Here is a 21,328-nt window from a genome sequence, read left to right as displayed (position 1 = left end):
CTGAATATCAGAGCCAAAGTACAGAGTTTTCAAAAGATCCATGATCTGACTTTCCTCAAAGCTTCAAAATAGCAGTTGTTGGGGTAGAGCAAATCAGGTTGTGATGATGGGAACAAGGTGGAGTTTAATCCTTTCCTCTTATGCTGTTTCCACACACCCCAAGATGCTGTTTTATCACACACCCCAAGATGCTATTAGCTGCAACTGGACTGCACCCTATCTTTTTTCCACCATGGCTAACAGCAGCTTCAAGTATGTCATTTCAATGGAAGAAACAGAGCAGGTGGTAAGTTAATCCTCCTCCCCAGTATTACCACCACAATCACCTCCCCCATGACTGTTCTGAAGTATTTTAAAAGGTACTAGATTCTGATTCCAGATCTCCCACCTTACATGAGGTTGTCCCTTACTAATGAGGATTTTTATCTTCTCTTCAGACCCACTGATTCATGGATGACTTGCATATCACAATGTGGAATTTGTTTAAAATAATCTTCATGCAGTAACTACATAGAGATCTGATCATCAGATGAATTGTTCAGTCATGAGTCTCCAAAACAGTACTGGACACTGCTGGTGGTGTTTGATCATGGCATGAATATGCACCATGGGTACGGATATGGTGGTGAACTTCTATATTTGAATGTCACTAAATAGATCTGCTACTGACCTTCAAACCAGAAGGAAAGGATTATGGGATACCTACAATCCATGCCAGCCTAACTGTGATGATTCAGAATGTATTTTCAAAATCCAATCCCCCCAAAAAAAACCCCAAACTGATAAAGAGCTTACAGGTATTCCATGTGGTCCTGGATCCCCTCTTTCTCCCTGTAACCATAACCAGTCATGATTAGATAAAAGACCACATAAATTCTTATAATAGCTTACTATCACAATGGTATGAGTAACATTCTTCCTTGTAAAACAGAATCTTGTTTCAGTTACTTAACAGAAAATGTTGAACTCTATAGTCATATTTCATCCAGGGAATATAATAGAAGTAAACCATACAAAGAGTTCTCATAGCTGTACCGAAACAGTAGTACTCACTCTGGGTCATGGAGTACCATATTTGCAATCACCATCAACCAAAAGAGCCACACCTAGCATGAGGCCTCAGGAAGACTAAAGGCTTTTCTGCTCCTCTGGCTGCAGCTGTTTCAAGGTAAAAACCAACAGCCAAGTATAGCTCCCACGAGGCAAGGACCTTGCCCACTTTGTTGAAATACAGGGTGGGGAATGCTAATGAAGAACACCACAGGTGGCATGCCGAAGAGCCAAATGAGGCTCCCATTCCACTGAGTGCTTATCTGTGTACTAACACACTTTAGTAACTTCTTTATTCCATACTATTGTTATTGTCAGTTTTCAAGGACTCAGGATAATCAACAGCTTTTAAAAAGCAAACTTGATTTAAAATACAGTTTGACTACTTAATCCTATGTATGTTCACTCAGGGTACTCTCTAATGAATTTTGTGGGATTTACCCCTCATCTGAGTGAGTTAAAGTAATATCAATTAAAATATGTTGGGGGGGAAATACTATGTTATCATCCCTGGCCACCCAATTGTCAAAAGATCCTCAAGGCCACAACTGGAGTCAGTATTTAATTGCTCATATCTACATTTAAACAAAAACACAATAAACTATGGATTGGTTCTAGCAACTCATTAGAGGAAGGTGCTGATGGCTGCATATCTTCCCTGATTTCACTTCCCCACCAGCAGTCCCTTCTCATGCCAGGAAAGTTGTTTCTTGTTAGTAATAGCTAGATGGGTCAATGGTCTACAGTGAGTATGGACAAGTAGCATCCCATCCCCCCTCTTCCATCAGCACAGCTCCACTAAGGTGAGGAAGAGGAGTAAGGAGTAAAGGTGACCTTCTAATTGTAGCTCAGCAAGCCATATGGCTGTTACTCCATGAGGCTCCTATAGCCCCAAGAATCAACTGTCCTGGGGTTGGAAAGGACAGCAGAAAAGAGGAGGGAAAGATTCACAGTCCTTGTGTGAGCAGACTGCTGCATCCAATCTGGCATCAGAAGTTATTTGCTGCAATGGTGCAATCCTAAATACACCTATGAGGAACTAATTCCATTGAAGAATTTCAGAGTAACTTTACAGGACTGGGCTCAAAATGTCTGCAACATGCAATTGAAGTTACAGTCCACAAAACAAGCTGAACTTGGGTTACTTACAAATATAATACTCCTTTTATTGTACACGATACTTTTAAATGGTATAAATATTAGTGTCATAAATTCAGTGTCTAGAGAAACATTTGATAGGCCTGCAACAAAGGGTTGCCAGCTTTGGGTTGGGAAATACCTGGAGATTTTAGGTGTGGAGCCTGAGGAGGGCGGGGTTTGAGGACGGAAGGGACATCAGATGGGTATACTGCCATAGAGTCCACCTTCCAACGTGGCCATTTTCTCCAGGTGAACTAATCTCTGTTGCCTGGAGACAGCTGTAATCCCAGGAGATCTCCAACTACCACCTGGAAGGTAGTAGGCCTAATGCCACATAGGTTTTAATCATTTTTTAAATCATTAAAACAATAAGAAATTATTTGAATAAAAACATGTTCATTAGACTTACAGAAGCACCTTTAATGAACTTGGAAACACTTATGGGATATCCTTTTTCTCCTTTTTGCCCAGGAATACCCTGAAAAGACATTTTAAGACTAATCAATGAATACTTGTTAGAATAATTTTACGTTTTGCTTATAGGATCTGAAGTAGTGATACACATGCAATAGTTGACGTTGATTTTTAACTCATGTAATGAGTTAGGTACAATGGTTTCCTTCCATCACATCTGGTATCTTCCACTAGAGGAAGACTCCTTTCCACTGGAGGAAGACTCCTTTCCACTGGAGGAAGACATCTTCCTCAAATGCAAGAGCCCTCACTGAAAAGAAACTATTGGATCCAACCCAACACGCTTTCACTTAAACTCAAAGTGAGTTTTAAAAAACAATATTATTTTTAAAAAAGACCAACAAAGACAAAAACAAACATATGTACATAAATACATACATATAGGTTGGGGGTTCCATTTACCACATTATTTTATCTGTTAAGTTACCTCATACATTGTCTAATTATATATTTTGCTTCTTTATATTTTCCCACCATGTGAATTTGAATAAAACTTTGCTCATAACTAAAGATATAGTTCATATTTTCTTCTGATTTGGTTGTATGTCCATATGGTTTATTTATTGTATTCTTCCATCCATTCATAAAACCTTAACCATGTGCTCTCAAATTTTTGTTCATTTTGTCCACTCAAAATTAAAGTTAATTTGTCCATCTCTGCAGTTTCAAGTATTTTATTTAAGATTTCTTCTTTTGAAGGTACTTCATTCTTCCTCCAATATTTGGCATATAATATTCTTGCAGCTGTCACTACATGTATAATAAGATAAGAATCTTGTTTTTTACAATTTTCTGGTAATATATTCAATAAAAACAATTCTGGTATATAAGGTATAGTATATATTAACATTTTTGTAACAATTCATGAATCCAGGACCAATATTTTTTAACTGTATTGCATGTCCACCACATATGAAAAAACCAACTTTTTTTGACACTTCCCGCAATAATTTGGTAGGTCAGAATAAAATTTTGCTAATTTATCTGGAGTAATATACCATCTATAAAACATTTTATAAATATTTTCTTTATAAGTACTTGCTTTAGTATATTTTATATTTTTCCATACCTGTGCCCATTGGTCTAAATCAATATTATGACCCAGGTTTTGTGCCCATTGGACAATAGAATCTTTAACTATTTCATCTTGTGTTTTATTTTCCAACATTATTACACATAATTTCTTAATCAATTTTTCATCAGTATATAACAGTATCAATTTCTGTTATTTTTGAATAAAAGCCTATTTTGCTTTGAGTTTAAGTTTAATTGCCAATAGCAAGCTTTGGCTTCTAGAATTCATGCTCAGTCAAAATGTGAGACAAACTTAGAAATAAACTAAGAAAAGGTAGTAGCAGCCCTTCCTTGCCACACTTGTTTCTTCAGCATCATTTAAGGCATATGAAGAAATTCCAGTGCTTCAAAGTCAAGCTTACTGCATGGTGCATATTAAAATGAGAAAGGGCTGCATTCAGACATCATGCTAAGCTGTAAGTAAACTCCAGTTTGCCACATGGCCCCCTGCATCACTTCTTCTTCCTCTCTTCCTCTCCCTTGCTGTGTACAGTACAACTGAAACTGACAACAAATTCTAATTGCCTATGATGTCAAAATGCAAGTGCTTCAGCAATTGGGGATTTGCCCTACAAAACCTGGGCTTCTAAACTACCTCTTTTCTACCTAGACTATCTGTCATGATCTGGGCTGTGCCACCAGAGGCCTACTAGGCCCAGGGAGCCTGGCTAGCAGTAGGGGAGGCTGGGCCTACAAACCCCAGAAGGCCTTGGGAAGTTTTGGTGCCAATTTTGACCAATAGGGAAGAAGAGGGCTGGGGAATATAAGAACTGGTACAAGAGGTAAAGCTGTTCTTCTTCCAAGAGGGCAGAGCCAGAAGAAAGGCTGCTGCAGGGAAGAAACCCTCATCTTGAGAGAAAGGGTGAACAGGCTGAGGCCCACTTGAGATAGGTGAGCTAGGGACAGTATATATTTAGATGTGTTATGGCATTTGATTTCTTGTCTTTTCACCCATTTACTGTTATTATTCTGTACCTTGTTGTTTGACCTCCTATAAAATAAACTATTTTCATTGTTCACTCTGCCTGGTCCTCATACCTATTATTCAGCCAAAAGGGAGGTCTGAAGGTCTTGGGAGGGTGCTCTGGGCCTTCTCAAGGGATCCTAAATCCAGAGTGGTGGCAGTGTCAGGTGACACCCCACCTGAGCCACGACATTATCTTTTTCATATATTTCAATATAGGGATATGATTGTCATGCACATATTGTCTTCACAATGCTTTTGACAAAGTAATAAAAGTCAACTCACAAATGAGCCTATTGGTCCAACACGACCAGCCTCTCCAGGAAATCCTGGTTCCCCCTTTGAACCATTACATCCATCAAAGCCAAGTTTGCCCCTGGGTCCTTCAGGTCCTGGTAAGCCCTACGAAATTTCAATAACAGAAATTGAAAGTAAAACTGAAAAGAACTGTTTGCTGTCCAAACATGAACTCCAGAGTTTGGAAGTAAACTGCTTATGTGGGTTTAGACAACATTTGCTAAGCTAACTAAAACCACTTCTCACTGATATCATTGAGGTTGGGATCATGAAGACTTAGCAACCCTTCCCCCTCATGCTCCATCACTAAACATATTCTGGCTATGGGACTATAATACACTCTCTTCTATTGCTTGTGCCATTGTAACTGATACTTAGACAGGACTTTCTGTAGGTAGGATGCAGTTTTGATCTTATTCTGAAATGTAAAATGAGTTTGAGAAAAATAAACGCAGAATTAGCCGCGCATTAAGGACGAATACTGGGCAGATTTTAAGGGTGCGATCACAGAAAAACATCTGGCAAGTGTCCCACACCTGTCGGCAACCCGTATCGCCTCGCTGAAGATGCGGAGTAAAAAGATAAAGGGGAAAGTGCACTATTTTCCAGAAAACGCACGGCACAGGTGGGCATCTGACTGTGGAAGTGCTGGTATTCCGTCATATCCGGTGCCCGTCTGTGTCCCACTGGATGGGGGGGTTTTACGCCTCTGTGGTATGCGTGCAAATGCAGAACTGCAGATGCACACAAGTGCTATTGCTGAACCGCCTCGCCCTTCTTTGCCACGCTTCACCATCAACGTGTGATTGGCGGCTGACGGCCTGAGCACAGAGTCTGATCGCGATACCGCACTTCATTTTGCTCCAGAGCAAAAAGCCTCACTTCCCTCCCGGATTATCGTGTGACCAGGGCCTATGGGAGTTAAAAAGTCATATTCTCTAGGGCATTAACACTACCCTACAGTCATACAATGCACAAACACTGGTAGTGTACTTACAGGCATGCCATCTAAACCTGCAAATCCTGGAACTCCGGTAGGACCCTGAAGAAATTAAATATTTAAGAAATTATGCACTTGAAATGATGTACTTTATCAACACAGATCTATTAAAAGTTAAAAGTGATCTAAAATGTCTCTTCAATGATGGATGAGTGACAAAGAATCCTAGGGCAGACAAAAGGCTACAAAAAAATATTGCCGTGCGTGCTAGCGTGGGTTCCACAACCTACTTCATCAGATGCATAAAACAACAGTAGTTTTATATTGGCCCACATATGCATGAAAAAGCTGTTAGAATATTTATTTCTACAGCATCATCACTATGCATGGTGTTTTACAGAGTACAAGAAAGAAACTCTGAGCAGTTTACATTTTAAAAACTGACAAGAAAAGGCGGCGGGGAGATGGCGGCAAGGAAAGAACAAGTGTTCACTTCATTTATATGTCCTTAGGCTTAGTTTCGTGGTTGAGCCAAAAGCCGCAAAAAAGGCACCCTGGTATTTTCTATTAGACAACATTTTGTTGGACTAAGAGTAATGTCATAAGTGCCTGCCTGCGGAGAGAGACTATTGCCATCAAGGGCAGAACTGCTACCACCTACTCTGCCCCCTCCCTTCCCTGTACATTGATGGCAGATTTGTCATTAGCATTGGTTTAAATATTTTGGTTTTCTATTGTATTGGGGGGAGCTGTACTTTTGTACACCTGAGTGTACACCTGAGTGGAGCAAAGTGGGTTAAAAGTACCCTAAGCAAACAAACAAACAAACAAACAAATAGCCTGGATCCTACAGTTCATTCCCGGTAAATCAAGAACCAAGCTTTGGTGAGAAAACTGATAGAATTTGCTACCTTCAGAGAAAAGCTTAATCACTTAGCAGAATGAAGTCATAGAATCCAGCCCATAAAGTTTTGAGTGATACCGTTGTTCTTCACCAAGAAAAACAAAATCGGAATGTCCAGCCTAAAGATAAAGCTTATTCTTAACAAGAGATTCTGGCCCTATGAAAAAATTTCATCTTCTGACTCTACTCTAGAATGAATGCAGCTGAAACTCTCTAGAACAAGCTACAGTTTCATCACTCCTATTTTAGCTCCATTACTCACTTGCATACCCAGCTCCCTGAAGGGTACTGTATGCAATTTATGTGACATTTTATTTATAAGTTTTTTTGAGATGTTTGTATCATGAGTTTCTTTTCAAGAACTGAAAATATGTGTTTCCTTACTTTTGGTGTGATATTTGATACAACCAGGGCTATTTTTGGGCAGGAACGCACAGGAACGGAGTTCCGGCTGGCTTCCAAGTTGGCCACGCCCAGCAGGAACTCATTAGCATAATAGGCCACACCCAACACCAGAAACTCATTAGGATTGGCTACATTAGGGGTGTGTGGCCTAACATGCAAAGGAGTTCCTGCTACAAAAAAGCCCTGGGTTTTGACAACAAACAAGGTAAACAGAACAAGAAGCAAAAGGTGGGTGTGGCTGGATGAGCACACTTCTGGTAACATGGGGGTGTGGCCTAATATGCCAATGAGCTGTGCTGTCAGGGGTGTGGCCTAATAGGCTAATGAGATTCTGCTGTTGGGTGTGGCCTAATATGCTAATGAGTTCCTGCTGGGCTTTTCCTACAAAAAAAGCCCTGGATACAACACATCCTAATTTTACAGCACTGTATTAATAACAAAGCATTGGTGTTTCAATGCATGCAGTATAACAGAAAAATAGTGCTCCAGGCTTTGCCTGGCCTTGTGCTACGCAACTATTATTATTACCAACCTTATCTCCTCTTTCTCCAGCTGGCCCAGGAAGACCCATCTCACCTCTCTGACCTTTTTCTCCTGGCAAGCCAATGGGTCCTACAGAACCCAAAGCACCAATTGGACCCTGATCCCCCAGCTGTCCAGGCTGACCCTGGAAAACAAAGGATACAGATTTAGCCCATTGTACAAGCAAAGCAAATTCTCTCACAAAAGCAATGGAAGAAAATGTATGATGTCTGTATTTATTAGCAGGGATGGGCACCAACCGGTTCATAAGCTAAAATTCAGCACGAACTTGGCCCGGTTCGGAGTTCCCAAACCAGTGTTCCAGGAAGGTGCCTTCCCCGAACATTTAGTGGACTTTTGTCTGGTTCGGCTGTCGGGTCCATTTCAACCTAACAGCTGAGCAATGCGAGTCTGTAGCTGACCTGTTAGGTTGAAATGGCTAGCAGCCATTTCAACCTAACAGCTGATGGGCGTACACTTTTTTGAAGGATTGTAATGGTAGAACACTTAAAATGGTTTAGCCATACAGCATTCCCATACAATTCCAAAGACATCTGTAATATTTCAAGTTAAAAGACAAAGATAGCTTATATTTGATCATTCTCTCTGTTTTCTGATGGGTGAAACCAGTAAACTTTTTGCCACACTATCAATAAAATTACTATGGACAAGGTATAATTGCTTCAGGAAAAGCCACGTATAGTTTGCAGGCTATGCATTGGTCATCCCTGATTTAGATTGTCACCAAATGTGGGAGAAGTTACAAAAAGAGTAATAAAATTAATTGTTCATGGTAGGCTTGACAGTCAGTGTTCCATTCAATACGGCTTTCAGTATTTTAATTTTAATTTTAATGACCAATTATGAGCGGAAGGTTTGTTAAAACCAGGTTGATACCATCCATAAAAACATAAGAGATGCCAATGTTGGATCGGGCCAAAGGCCCATCCAGTCCAACACTCTGTATCACACAGTGGCCAGAAATACCAGTGCCATCAGGAGGTGACCTCTGCTCCATATGCTTATCTAATTCCCTTTTGAAGCCGTCCATGCTTGTAGCACCCACCACTTCCTGTGGCAGTGAATTCCATGTGTTAATCACTCTTTGGGTGAAGAAGTACTTCCTTTTATCCGTTCTAACCCGACCGCTCTGCAGTTTCATGGAGTGCCCACGAGTTCTTGTATTGTGAGAAAGGGAGAAAAGTACCTCTTTCTTTACCTGCTCTTTCCCATGCATAATCTTATAAACCTCGATCATGTCACCCCTCAGTCGTCTTTTCTCCAAGCTAAAGAGCCCTAAGCGCTTTAACCTTTCCTCATAGGGAAAGTGTTCCAACCCTTTTATCATTCGAGTTGCCCTTTTCTGCACTTTTTCCAAAGCTATAATATCCTTTTTAAGGTGTGGTGACCAGAACTGCACACAGTATTCCAAATGAGGTCTCACCATTGATTTATATAGGGGCATTATTATATTGGCTGATCTGTTTTCAATACCCTTCCTAATAATCCCCAGCATAGCATTGGCCTTCTTTATTGCAGTCACACACTGTCTCGACATTTTCAGTGAGTTATCTACTACAACTCCAAGATCTCTCTCTTGCTCAGTCTCTGCCAGTTCAGACCCCATCAATGTGTTTTTATATTTAGGATTTTTGGCTCCAATGTGCATCACCTTGCACTTGGCCACATTGAACCCCATTTGCCATGTTGATGCCCACTCGCCCATCCTTGACAGATCCCTTTGGAGTGCCTCACAATCCTCACTGGTTTTCACCACCCTGAACAACTTTGTATCATCCGCAAATTTAGCCACTTCACTGCTTACTCCCATCTCCAAATCATTAATGAACAAGTTAAAAAGCAGTGGACGAAGTACTGATCCCTGCGGTACCAGACTGCTTACCACCCTCCACTGAGAAAATTGCCCATTTATACACACTCTCTGTTTTCTATTCATTAGCCAGTTTTTGATCCATAAAAAGACTTGTCCTTTTATCCCACGATTTTTAAGCTTACTTAGGAGCCTTTGAGGAGGAACTTTATCAAAGGTTTCTGGAAGTCAAGGAAAACAATATCTATTGGATCCCCCTTGTCCACATGTTTGTTCACCCCCTCAAAGAACATTAACAGGTTAGTGAGACAAGATCTTCCCTTACAGAACCCATGCTGAGTCTGACTCAATAGGTTTTGTTGATCTATGTGCCTACTAATTCTTTCCTTAATAATGGTTTCCACCAATTTACCCGGTATCGACGTCAGACTGACTGGCTTGTAATTTCCCGGATCTCCTCTGGAACCCTTTTTAAAGATGGGAGTGACATTAGCTACCTTCCAGTCCTCAGGAATGGAGGCAGATTTTAAGGAAAGATTACATATTTTTGTCAGAAGATCCACAAGTTCACATTTGAGTTCTTTCAGAACTCTCGGATGTATGCCATCTGGGCCTGGTGATTTATCAGTTTTTAAGTTGTCTATCAGTTTTAGGACCTCCTCTCTTGTCACCTCAATCTGACTCAGGTCTTTCAACACCCCTCCCGAAAACAGCGGTTCTGGAGTGGGCAAGCACTTCTCATCTTCCAGAGTGAAGACAGAGGCAAAAAATGCATTTAGCTTCTCAGCCATTTCCCTATCATCCTTCAGTACACAGTACACAGAGAAACAGAGGATTTATCCTCTGGTTTAACATCTGAGCTGAACAGGACTGCTATCAATTCGAGCCCACACTGGTGTGAGCTACCAGTCTCTGTCCCCAGCTCGCCGTCTACCCAGCGGTTCGAAAGCTTTGGCAAGTAGATAAAATGGGTACCACTCCTTAGAGAGAGTGGGCACACTGAACCCCCCCCTCGTGGGTTGGAGCAGTGTTAGCTGGCGAATGGAAGTCCAGCTCAAAAGATTGGAAAACCTACAGAGGTCTCCTTTGGCGTGAAGACAGCCTGTAAGGGGCTGTTCTGGCCAGGCAGTGGCAGTGCGGCGCTACAACTCGAAGGAGTCTGGAGAAAGCTGACGCCATCAAACCCGGCCGGGAAAATGCCGTTCCGGATCACGTCTCATCTCCATCTGAACGAACCCTCGTCGGCTGCGAATGTGTGTGATTTACGATATATATATGTTGTCCTCCCTTACCCCATAATCATTGTTAGTCCCTCGTGAAAAATGAGTAACTGTAAATCGCTCAGAGCCAGCAAGCTCTGCAATATTGAGCGATCAATAAATTGAAGGATTATTATTATTATTATTACCCCTTGGTCATCCAAGGGCCCCACTGCCTCCCTGGCTGGTTTCCTGCTTCTAATGTATTTGAAGAAAGTTCTATTGTTGGTTTTTACATTTTTTGCTATATGCGCCTCATATTCCCTTTTTGCCTGCCTGACCACAGACTTGCATTTTATTTGCCATAGCCTGTGTTCCATTTTATCAGTCTCACTGTGACTAGCTTTCCACTGCTTAAAGGAATCCTTTTTACCTTTTACAGCTTCCATTACTTTGTTTGTTAACCATGCAGGCTTTTTCCTATACCTGTTTGTGCCTTTCCTAACCTGCGGAATATATATTTTTTGAGCTTCTAGGATCGTAGTTTTAAATAGTTTCCAAGCTTCCCCAATGGTTTTGACCCTTTCTACTTTTCCTTTCAGTTTCCTCCCCACGTGTCCCCTCATATCAGAGAAATTACCCCTTTTAAAGTTAAAAATGGTTGTGTGAGTCTTTTTGGCCAATTCTCTATTTGTACAAATGATGAACTCAACAACATTATGATCACTGTTTCCAAGCGGTGCAATCACTTTTACATCTCTCACCAGGTCTTAGGGTTGCCAAATCAAAACTCCCTACCGGCGGGGGATCGTCTTGCCGGTCCGGGAGCCGCTCTGGGATGCGCGCGCGCCAGGACGTCACCGGAAGTGACGTCACACGCTGGGCGGAGCCACGCCATTTGAGGGGAAAACTCTTTGTTTTCCCCTCAAATGGCGTGGCCCCGCCCCCAGCGTGCGACGTCACTTCCGGGTGACGCGCACGCTGGGGCGGAGTTCCCCCCGGGCCCGGATTCCCCCACATCGGGTGACGGGCCTCCGGGGCGGGGGGAATTCCGCCCTACCGGGGTGGTTGGCAGCCCTAATCTTTGCCCATCTAATATAACGGCTGTAGTATTAGGACTGCTGTTAAAATCAGTGAAGAAAGTCATGCTCAACATGGAAATGACAAATTAGTTCAGTTAAAACAGACAGAATGTCAAGCCTGGCATCTGCTATCTGATGCTCATCAATTCCACTGGCTTGCCTAATTGTCTAGGTCAGAAACTTTCAATCCCTAGACTAGCTAGTATTGTTTTAGCACATCCTGAATCTGACCAGCTGTAGGAGATTGACTCTGTATCAAACAAAACAGCTTATTTTGAAAATGAGAGCAATGGTTCTTATTAACTCAAATATTATTCCTTACTTTCTGGGGTTTTTTTTTAAAAAAACCCTAACATAATGATAAATGTAAATGATGCTGTTTCTCCATAATGAAGTTTTCTTAGTCATTTTAATTTGAGCTGGAGCTCTGTAATAAATTGTACTGGAAATATTTTTAATGAAACAACAGTTTTCAAATGAAATTGAGGTTTCTTGACAAATGATCAGCAATAAATACTGATTAAATAAATGTCTCTAACCCAGCAAAACCAATTATTGTAAGCCCATCTCTTCTTATCTTAAATCATCCTATATGTTGGTCTTGAGAGCACTGGTAAGGATGCATTTGGGACAGTGCTATTCTGGGGCTTAGGTTTCTGGACCTGGATATGAAACTATTGCATGTAGCTGTACGTCTATTAGTATACCTGCTCAAGATGATCACAAATAAGCCCACAATGTGCCCAAATTTTGAAATTTTTGGAATTTAGCTACTCATTGGCTATTATTGGCAAGAGTATCTTGATGATTACATAAGACTTAACAAAAGCATGTCTGCACTGGAAGCTGCGCATCTCCCTTACATCAGCTAGAAATGCATATTATCGCTTTTTAAGAAGGGGACTGCTTCCTGAACAGCCAGTTCTTCAATCAGCTGCTGAAGCAAGGATGTTGCTCCTATGACAATTTGCCTGCCAATATAAAATACAGCTGAGCTTAATTTTCATAAGTCCAGAATTTTATATTGAAGAACATTTTATCATACACTACATGTATTACAGGATAACTAAACATGTTTCTCTGCCTTTTCTGAAAAGCCTTGATTACACTAATCACAGCCCAGAAAGAGGTGGGCAAAACTCCAAAAGGCTGATTTTTAAGTCAGAAACTCCCAAGTCCTGGGAGTAAGGGAATTGTGCAGTTCCTATGCTTTGCTGGATAGCCTCCTAGAACCAACAACGTATATGACTGGGGGCAGGAGTAGAATAAGAATTTCCAGTCACAGCAGCTGGAGAGCAGACTCTCAAAGAGTATATAAAGACATTCTGCCTAAACTTCACTGACCAGAGAAACACAGGGATTGTTCTAGTCTTTTGTTCCAATTGGTTTAAGAGCTGGTCTGTGGAAAGCCCTGTAACTCACAAATTTCAGTGTTCTCAAGAATATTAAAAAATGGGGGTAAGGTGGGGTGGATAGTTACATCGCTCATTCTAGTGTCCAGGACATGAATGAAAAAGCAAAGAAAGTTTTGACGAGTCAGCTGCAGACACTCTGAAAAACACATCTGTCTTTTGACAATAAACTGCAAGCATTTTCTCTGGGAGGGGGTTAATTGGTTTTGATTTTTTTTTTTAGAGCACTTTGTATGCTTTAAGATTTGGAATTGTAAACTGCTTTGAGCCACAAGGGAAAAGTGTGGTATAAATATTTTAGTAGATTCATTAATAATAATGAAAGTGAATATGAAATTAAAACTCCAGTTTTGACTCAACTCTAGAAATAGAGTAATCATGCCTATGGAAATACATAGTAAAGCCTGTTTGCACCAACACCAGACTTTTTTCTTCATTTATACCTAGCCAGGGTTGCTATCCTCCAGGTGGGGCCTAGCGATCTCCTGGAATAACAACTGATCTCCAGGCTACAGAGATCAGTTGCCTTGGAGAAAATAGCTGCTTTGGAGGGTGGACTATGGAATTATGCACTGCTGAGCTCCATCCCCAAGCCCTGCCCTCCCTGGGCTCTACCCTCCAAATCTCCACCCAAAGATAGCAACCCTAACCCAGGACTGTAGCTAGGATGGGGCCAGAGTATGCAACTCCCTATCTGGCACTAGATTACTCATTCAAGAAACATGCCAGCCCCACCTACAGAGGAAGGCTGGCTTTTGTCCTGGAGTAATTGTGAGAATGTATCACTTTCTGACACTGAAAAGTACGCAGACAGATGAGTTATTTCAGCTTAGCGTACTTTATTTGGTGTAGAACAAGACAACTTTAGCCGGCTTGCAGGCCGGCTTATATTTCCTGTGAAACCACCACCCAAAACACCCCCACACTTCCCAATAGGTCCAAACTAGTGGCTGAGAGTTCCACAGGCTCTCAGCCCAGAGCCTAGCCCTCTGATTGGTGTGGGCTAGGATCCGTATTGTCCATTGTCTGTTGGAGCGAAGCTCGACATTTGTGCTTGACCGCGTGGTGCCCAAGCTGACCATGCGGTCGGGTCCTGATACATTACAGACACCCACTCCGCAATGGATATTATTGTAAAGTTCATTTTCATAATACAACAGCATGCTGCATGGGGACTTGAAGGAGTATGCATGGGGACTTGAAGGAGTATTACAAACTGCTATAAAATTAAGGACAGATACATATGCAAAATAAAACAAAAGTCCAGGGGTGCTTAAAGACTAGCAACATTTATTTCAACACGATCTTTTGAGAGCCACAGTTCATTTCTTCAGATAAATATGTGAAGGCAAATCATACTGGGAGTTCTTATGAGAAAGAGTAACAGAGGGAGAGAGGTGAGAGAGGCTTGTTAGTGAAAGCTCATATTAAATACATGTTGTTAGCCTCTAAGGTACCACTGAACTTTTATTTTATTTTGCTGCAACAGAGTAATGCAGCTACTCCTTTGCAAATTTATATGTGCCATTTAAAATACTCTTTAGCCCTTCTTCCACTGTTGGTATACACATATGAAATTTATAAAGGCAGTTTCATATGCAACTGTAAAATGTTTCTAAATCAACTGATGGTGGAAGGTTGAGTCACGGTCTCATTTCAGTCTTCCCCTTCTTTACAATGCAGTAGCTATTTGGTCTTTGTGCGTGGGCAGGGGGAGGTAGGATTTGCACTGGAGTTTTCTCAGTCACCAAAGGGTGTCACTATTTCTACATGCTAAATCAAATGAAAGTGAATTTAGCAGACTAAATAGGGCTGAATGGCAAAAAGGTTTGCTGCTTTGTTGTGTGGAAATAGTCATTCTTGTCTGGACACAATAGTGATTGGGTGGGGCCACAATAAGCTGCTATTTCAAATCCTCCAGCACATGTACAAGGCATTACCTCTACAGTTTTTGCATAGCAAGCAATATATATTCAGCAACAAAAAAGAGAGAGTAGAATGAAGACATTTGAGGTGAGGCCACCACAACTTTGGGCAACTCCACATCTAGCACTTGCTCCACATTTTCTCAACTGGGAGGAAAAGGTGCAGCTCAAAACAGATACCTTAAGGCAACGCTGTCCTGACTGTGAAGTCACCCCTGAACAGCCATAAATGTATGCAGAAAGTACCATGAAACCTGATGATCAAAGAAAGTGAAAGCAGCATGCAATGCAGAGGGGAATTTCTGTTTCAAGGTGGGTTTGGTAGAACAACGGAGGGAAAAGCCAATGCAGAATTGCCCTTTGTCATTATAACAGTGTTGCTTAATCCAGCCATCTAGGGACATAGTATAACTATATACAGGAACTTGGGATAACAGAACAGCTTAATGTTCTGTTTCATTTTGCATAACACACCATCACATATTTGAAATGAAACCTTCTGTTGTGCTGGATCTCCCCCCCTGCCCATACACACATAATAATTTTGAAAACTGGGAACAAACAAATCACTAATTCACAGTGATTAAAAGATGATCATTCATTTTGGCATCCGGGCAGTTATACTCACTAATACTGGCTTTGCTATTAGCATGTGACATAATCTCTCAGCAGAAGCCAGACCGGGTCAAATCATGAATGGGAGCTTGCTTCTACATTCTACTTAACTCCATCCACAAAGCTTGACATACTGAATGGGATCAAACTCTAGAGGTCACAGCAGGGTATATTATAGGGTTTTAACTAATTATTAAGTGAACAAGCATTGGACACTTACTGTAAAGGGTCCTTCTCCTCTGAAGAAAGGAGGACATCTAGCTAAGTGATTCCCACCGTCCAATCAGGGAGGCAGGAACAATTTTTCAACTTCCTGTCTCTTGCCTATGGGAGTCACCCTCTTCAGTTCTGGTCACTCCAAAAGCAGTAAGATTGTAAAGTCAATTCGAGGAAAGTGAGCAACCAGACAAGAACAGAGCGACAACCTAGATACGGAAAAAACAGGCAAACAGTACTTGTGAGACAAGAAGTATACCTGCTGAATAACTCGTTCAATGATGACTTCGGGAGGGACAAGATATCCTCCTTTCCTCAGAGGAGAAGGACCCTTCACAGTAAGTGTCCAATGGTTGTTCTCCCTCTGAGGTGTAGGACATCTTGCCAGGACCTCCCAGAGCAGTGTCGTCATTTACTGGGTGGGTCATCAGTCGCAGGATCTAGAATATAACTCACTTCCAAAAGCTGGGTCAGCTAAGTCATTGATGTTCGCCTTAGAGTACCATACAAAGGTGGATATTGACGACCATATGGTCGCCTTGCCTATCTCTTCAAATGTGGCACGTTTGGTTAGGGCTGTATTCGTTGTAGCACTTCAAACTGAGTGTGCAGTGATCCCAGATGGTTTTTCAAATATTGAGCTTTATAAGCGTCATTAATGTAGGTCTTAAGGGTACTGCTGATGTCCAAATTGACATCCTCCTTCCTTCAGTCAGTGGAGAGATGAAGATGAATAAGGAATCAGTTTTGAGCATATGTCTTACTTCCAAGGCCTGCCCGTTTCTCCTTCAGATTGATAGAACTCAGGTGAAATGATGGAAGATAAAAATTTTCTGAGGCCTGTGGAAGGTTGAATTTGTCTTCAGTGTAAAGGCAGTGTCTATCTTCATGACCCTTTTGTCTCTATGGAAAATTCAAAGATCAGGCTTGACTGAACAAGCACCTAGAACAGAAACCCTGCTATCTGATGTGCCTGCTATATATATATATAAATTTCATCCTCAGCCATTTAAATGGAATTTCTTTAATAGGATCAAATAGTGTCTGTTGAAACTGAGAGTGTGGTATACAATTTCTGTATTAAAAGCCTGCATCTTTGTGATGGCTCATATAGAACAGCACCCCTGGGAAGACAGCAGGCTTGGAGGTGTCTAGATAGGCTCAGAGCCTGGAACAGAGGTAACACTGTTGTCAGAGTTGTGACTTGACATTGTAACAGAAGAATTATGGAGCCCACCATCAGGTCCCTTTTATAGAAAGGATAGAACCAATGTAGTCTCAATCTTCAGGAGGTTGATACTCCTCTGCCAGACAGGGGTCCTCCAAGAAGTACTGTATTTAAATCTAGCAGGGTATCCATCGTGTTTTGTCGAAAGACCTAGACATAAAGGTTGCTCCACTCAGTCTCCAAACAGTTAAACTCAGCCATCCTGAATGTAGACTCCATACATGACCTTGTTGAAGCATGTCCAGTGATACTGGGAGCATTAGAAGTGGTTGGTTTGCCCTCTCCTGAGGGTCAGAGAAGAAGAAGAGATTGGAGTAGCTTACAATTCCTTTCCCTTTCCCTCCCCACAACAAATACCCTGTGAAGTAGGTGGGGCTGAGAGAGATCTTTTGAGAACTGCCCATGAGAGAACAGCTCTGAAACAACTTATGACTGACCCAAGGTCACACCAGCAGCTGTATGTGGAGAAGTGGGGAATCAAACCTGGTTCTCCCAGATTAGAGTCCGCACTCTTAACTATTACACCAAACTGGCTCCATGGTCATTGAGGACAATATGGTTCTAGTACTGTGATTGCTGCCTTCTGGTCCTTGACCTTCTGGACCAATTTTGGAGGAACTGGGATGTGGGGGATAGGCAAACATAAAGTCACTTGGCCACTGGGATGTTAAAGCCTCAATCGCTTCAGCCAATGGAAGAAGAAAAAAATATTGTGAAGCACCAATTCACTTGATAGTTGTTTGGGGATGCCAGGTTTTTCTCCACCTATGTTATGATCTTGATAGTTTCCTTGTAGTAGATGGAGATCTAGACCCTCCTTGTATGCTGTTGGTTCTGATTAGTAGTTATTGACCAAGTGTTTGTGAGCTGATGGTAAATGAAGGTCAGATAAATCATCTGAAGCTCCAGGGGACTTGCTTCGCTCCCGGACCACCATCCCTGTACTAGTGAGTCATTTAGTGTTGCTCCCAACCAGGCAGACTGGAGAGCAAGAAATATCTGCTTCACCTTCCTTACCTAAAAGGGGCTGAGCGTTCTTGGTCTTTACTGTAAGGGAGCCCTGATGGAAAGGGTCCTCCTTGGTCATAACTTGTAGTTGGAAATGTCTTGGAAGCTGCTATAGTGGTCTAGTGTATAAGCATGTTGTGACCAGCCTGACACCTAGGTGCTGTAGGCTCTTAGTAGGCGCTAGAGAACTTAACTGAAGATTGACCAGGAATCTGTAGTTCTGTACACAGTGTATAGTTGTTTCTGTGTCTTGGTGCACCTTGGCCACAGGGTTTGACCTGATAAACAGGCTCTGTTAAGAACATAAGAGATGCCAATGTTGGATCAGGCCAAAGGCCCATCCAGTCCAACACTCTGTATCACACAGTTGCCAGAAATGCCAGTGCCATCAGAAGGTCCACCAGTGGGGCCAGGACATTAGAAGCCCTCCCACTGTTGCCCCCCCCCCAAGAACCAAGAAGACAGAGCATCACTTGCCCCAGAGTCCCTAATAGCCACTGATGGACCTCTGCTCCATATGCTTATCTAATTCCCTTTTGAAGCCGTCCATGCTTGTAGCCACCACCACTTCCTGTGGCAGTGAATTCCAAGTATTAATCACTCTTTGGGTGAAGAAGTACTTCCTTTTATCCGTTCTAACCTGACCGCTCAGCAATTTCATGGAGTGCCCACGAGTTCTTGTATTGTGAGAAAGGGAGAAAGTACCTCTTTCTCTACCTGCTCTTTCCCATGCATAATCTTATAAACCTCAATCATGTCACCCCTCAGTCGTCGTTTCTCCAAGCTAAAGAGCCCTAAGCGCCTTAACCTTTCCTCATAGGGAAAGCGCTCTAACCCTTTTATCATTCGAGTTGCCCTTTTCTGCACTTTTCCCAAAGCTATAATATCCTTTTTAAGGTGTGGTGACCAGAACTGCACACAGTATTCCAAATGAGGTCGCACCATTGATTTATATAGGGGCATTATGATACTGGCTGATCTGTTTTCAATACCCTTCCTAATAATCCCCAGCATAGCATTGGCCTTCTTTATTGCAGTCACACACTGTCTCGACATTTTCAGTGAGTTATCTACTACAACTCCAAGATCTCTCTCTTGATCTGTCTCTGCCAGTTCAGACCCCATCAATGTGTATTTATATTTAGGATTTTTGGCTCCAATGTGCATCACCTTGCACTTGGCCACATTGAACCCCATTTGCCATGTTGATGCCCACTCGCCCATCCTTGACAGATCCCCTTGGAGTGCTTCACAATCCTCACTGGTTTTCACCACCTTGAACAACTTTGTATCATCCGCAAATTTAGCCACTTCACTGCTTACTCCCATCTCCAAATCATTAATGAACAAGTTAAAAAGCAGTGGACCAAGTACTGATCCCTGCGGTACCCCACTGCTTACCACCCTCCACTGAGAAAATTGCCCATTTATACTCACTCTCTGTTTTCTATTAATTAGCCAGTTTTTGATCCATAAAAGCCTTTGATGGAGGAACGTGGCTAACCACAGGGACCGGGTATGCGTGGTCCTGTAGCGCCTTGTTCAACATACATTTATAGTCCGCGCAGATGCGGACTGCCCCATTTGGTTTATTTACAACGACTATGGGCGTCTCCCACGCTGCGTGGGAGATGGGCTCCAGGATGCCTTGTGCTACTAGGCAGTCCAGTTCCGCATCGATCTTTGGCTTGACCGTCAACGGAACCGTCCTGGCACGCATTCTAATGGGGGCCACCGAGGGTTCTAAGCGCAAGGACACTGGGGGGCCCGTATACCGGCCCAGAGAGTCGTCAAACACTGCGGGAAACTCTTGGCAAATTCCCTTGAAGTCTTGGGTCGTGCACGCTTGAACTCCCTCTACAGTGATTCCCAGGGGTTCGAACCAGGCCCGCCCCAGTAAACTGACTAGGTCGCCTTCGACCACTACTAAGTCCAGGTTCCTCTTAAAATTCTTGAACTGAACCCTGAATGTTCCGACTCCCTTGACCAGCACCTGGTTCCACTGGAAGTCCATGAACGTCACCTGGGCTGGCCGCAATCGGGGTCCCCCCTTAGAGCAAAGGCACTTCAGCATTGCCGCGGAGATTATTGAAGCTGCAGAACCCGAATCCACCTCCATCTCACAAGTGGACCCCTCTATCTTTACTGTGGCCATGAACTTAGGGGTGGGGGATTTGCCGGGGAGTCTCAGTACCTTCTCCGCTGTGTGGGTGAGGAGGTAGAAGTCCTCGGTGCCGGCGTCCTCCTTGAAGTGGGCCTCGGCTCTTTGGCGTGCTGGCTGGGGCCGTCCCGTTGGCTTGGCTCGGCAAACCTTTGCGATGTGGTCCTTGGACCCCCAACTCCAGCTCCGAAACCAGCAGGTCTTCCGTTCGTGCTGGTCCCTACAGCTGGTACACGTGGGTGCGCTGGGATGCTGGCAGCCGGTGCTCGCGTTCGAAGCTGGGGTGCGGTGCGGTGCTTGGGTGCGCTCCCGGGCCCCTCCGTAGGCCCGGTGAACGTCCTGCTCCTCGGAACCCTCTAGCTCAACCTGGAGGGCCGCGGCCGGAGCAGCGTGCGACCTTTCCCATGCGATGGCGGTGGCGAGGGCCTCTTTTAGGTTGACCTTCTCCTTCTCCATGATTCTCTGCCTGAGTTTCTCTTTGCACAAGCCCACGACGAAGTGGTCACGGAGGGCATCGTCCAGATGTGCCCCGAAGTTGCAGTCGGTGGCGAGATGACGCAGCTCCATGAGGAACTCTACGGCGGTCTCTCTGCCCTGCTGACTGCGGGTGTAGAAGGTTACCCTGCAGGTCAGCTCTGTTGGTTTGGGTGTGTAGTAATTTTGATGATCTGCTCGAAGGTGCAGGCATCAAGGTCCATCAGGGACAATAATCGCTCAGCCAGGGACACAACGGCAGTGCCACAGGAGGCCAGGAAGAATCCTCTCTTCTTGCCGTCGTCCATAACGTCGTAGAACTCCAGCACGGCCTTGACGCCTCTCACCCCGGCGGGCCAGTCTTGTGGACGGGCTATGTCGAAGGGCGGCAGCAGCCCTAGCCTTGA

The 21,328-nt window shown here is 43.2% G+C and overlaps 1 protein-coding gene across 1 annotated transcript in view; it reads right to left on the bottom strand.

The window, feature by feature from the left end:
- The window catches only part of COL4A4 (collagen, type IV, alpha 4), a 103,391-nt gene extending 82,377 nt beyond the window's left edge, over positions 1-21,014 (bottom strand). Inside the window, exons 1-6 of the mRNA XM_015417825.1 lie at positions 19,884-21,014; positions 7,781-7,915; positions 5,997-6,041; positions 4,988-5,104; positions 2,600-2,668; positions 796-831 (exon numbers count right to left, since the gene is read on the bottom strand). Coding sequence (XP_015273311.1) covers positions 796-831; positions 2,600-2,668; positions 4,988-5,104; positions 5,997-6,041; positions 7,781-7,915; positions 19,884-21,014 — 1,533 coding nt within the window. The remainder of the gene's footprint in view (positions 1-795; positions 832-2,599; positions 2,669-4,987; positions 5,105-5,996; positions 6,042-7,780; positions 7,916-19,883) is intronic.
- Positions 21,015-21,328: the final 314 nt, after the last annotated feature.

The sequence above is a fragment of the Gekko japonicus genome, unplaced genomic scaffold (genome assembly GCF_001447785.1).
Source record: "Gekko japonicus isolate JY-2015 unplaced genomic scaffold, Gekko_japonicus_V1.1 scaffold302, whole genome shotgun sequence".
Classification (NCBI taxonomy): Eukaryota; Metazoa; Chordata; class Lepidosauria; order Squamata; family Gekkonidae; genus Gekko; species Gekko japonicus.
This window is presented reverse-complemented; position numbering and strand designations above follow the sequence as displayed.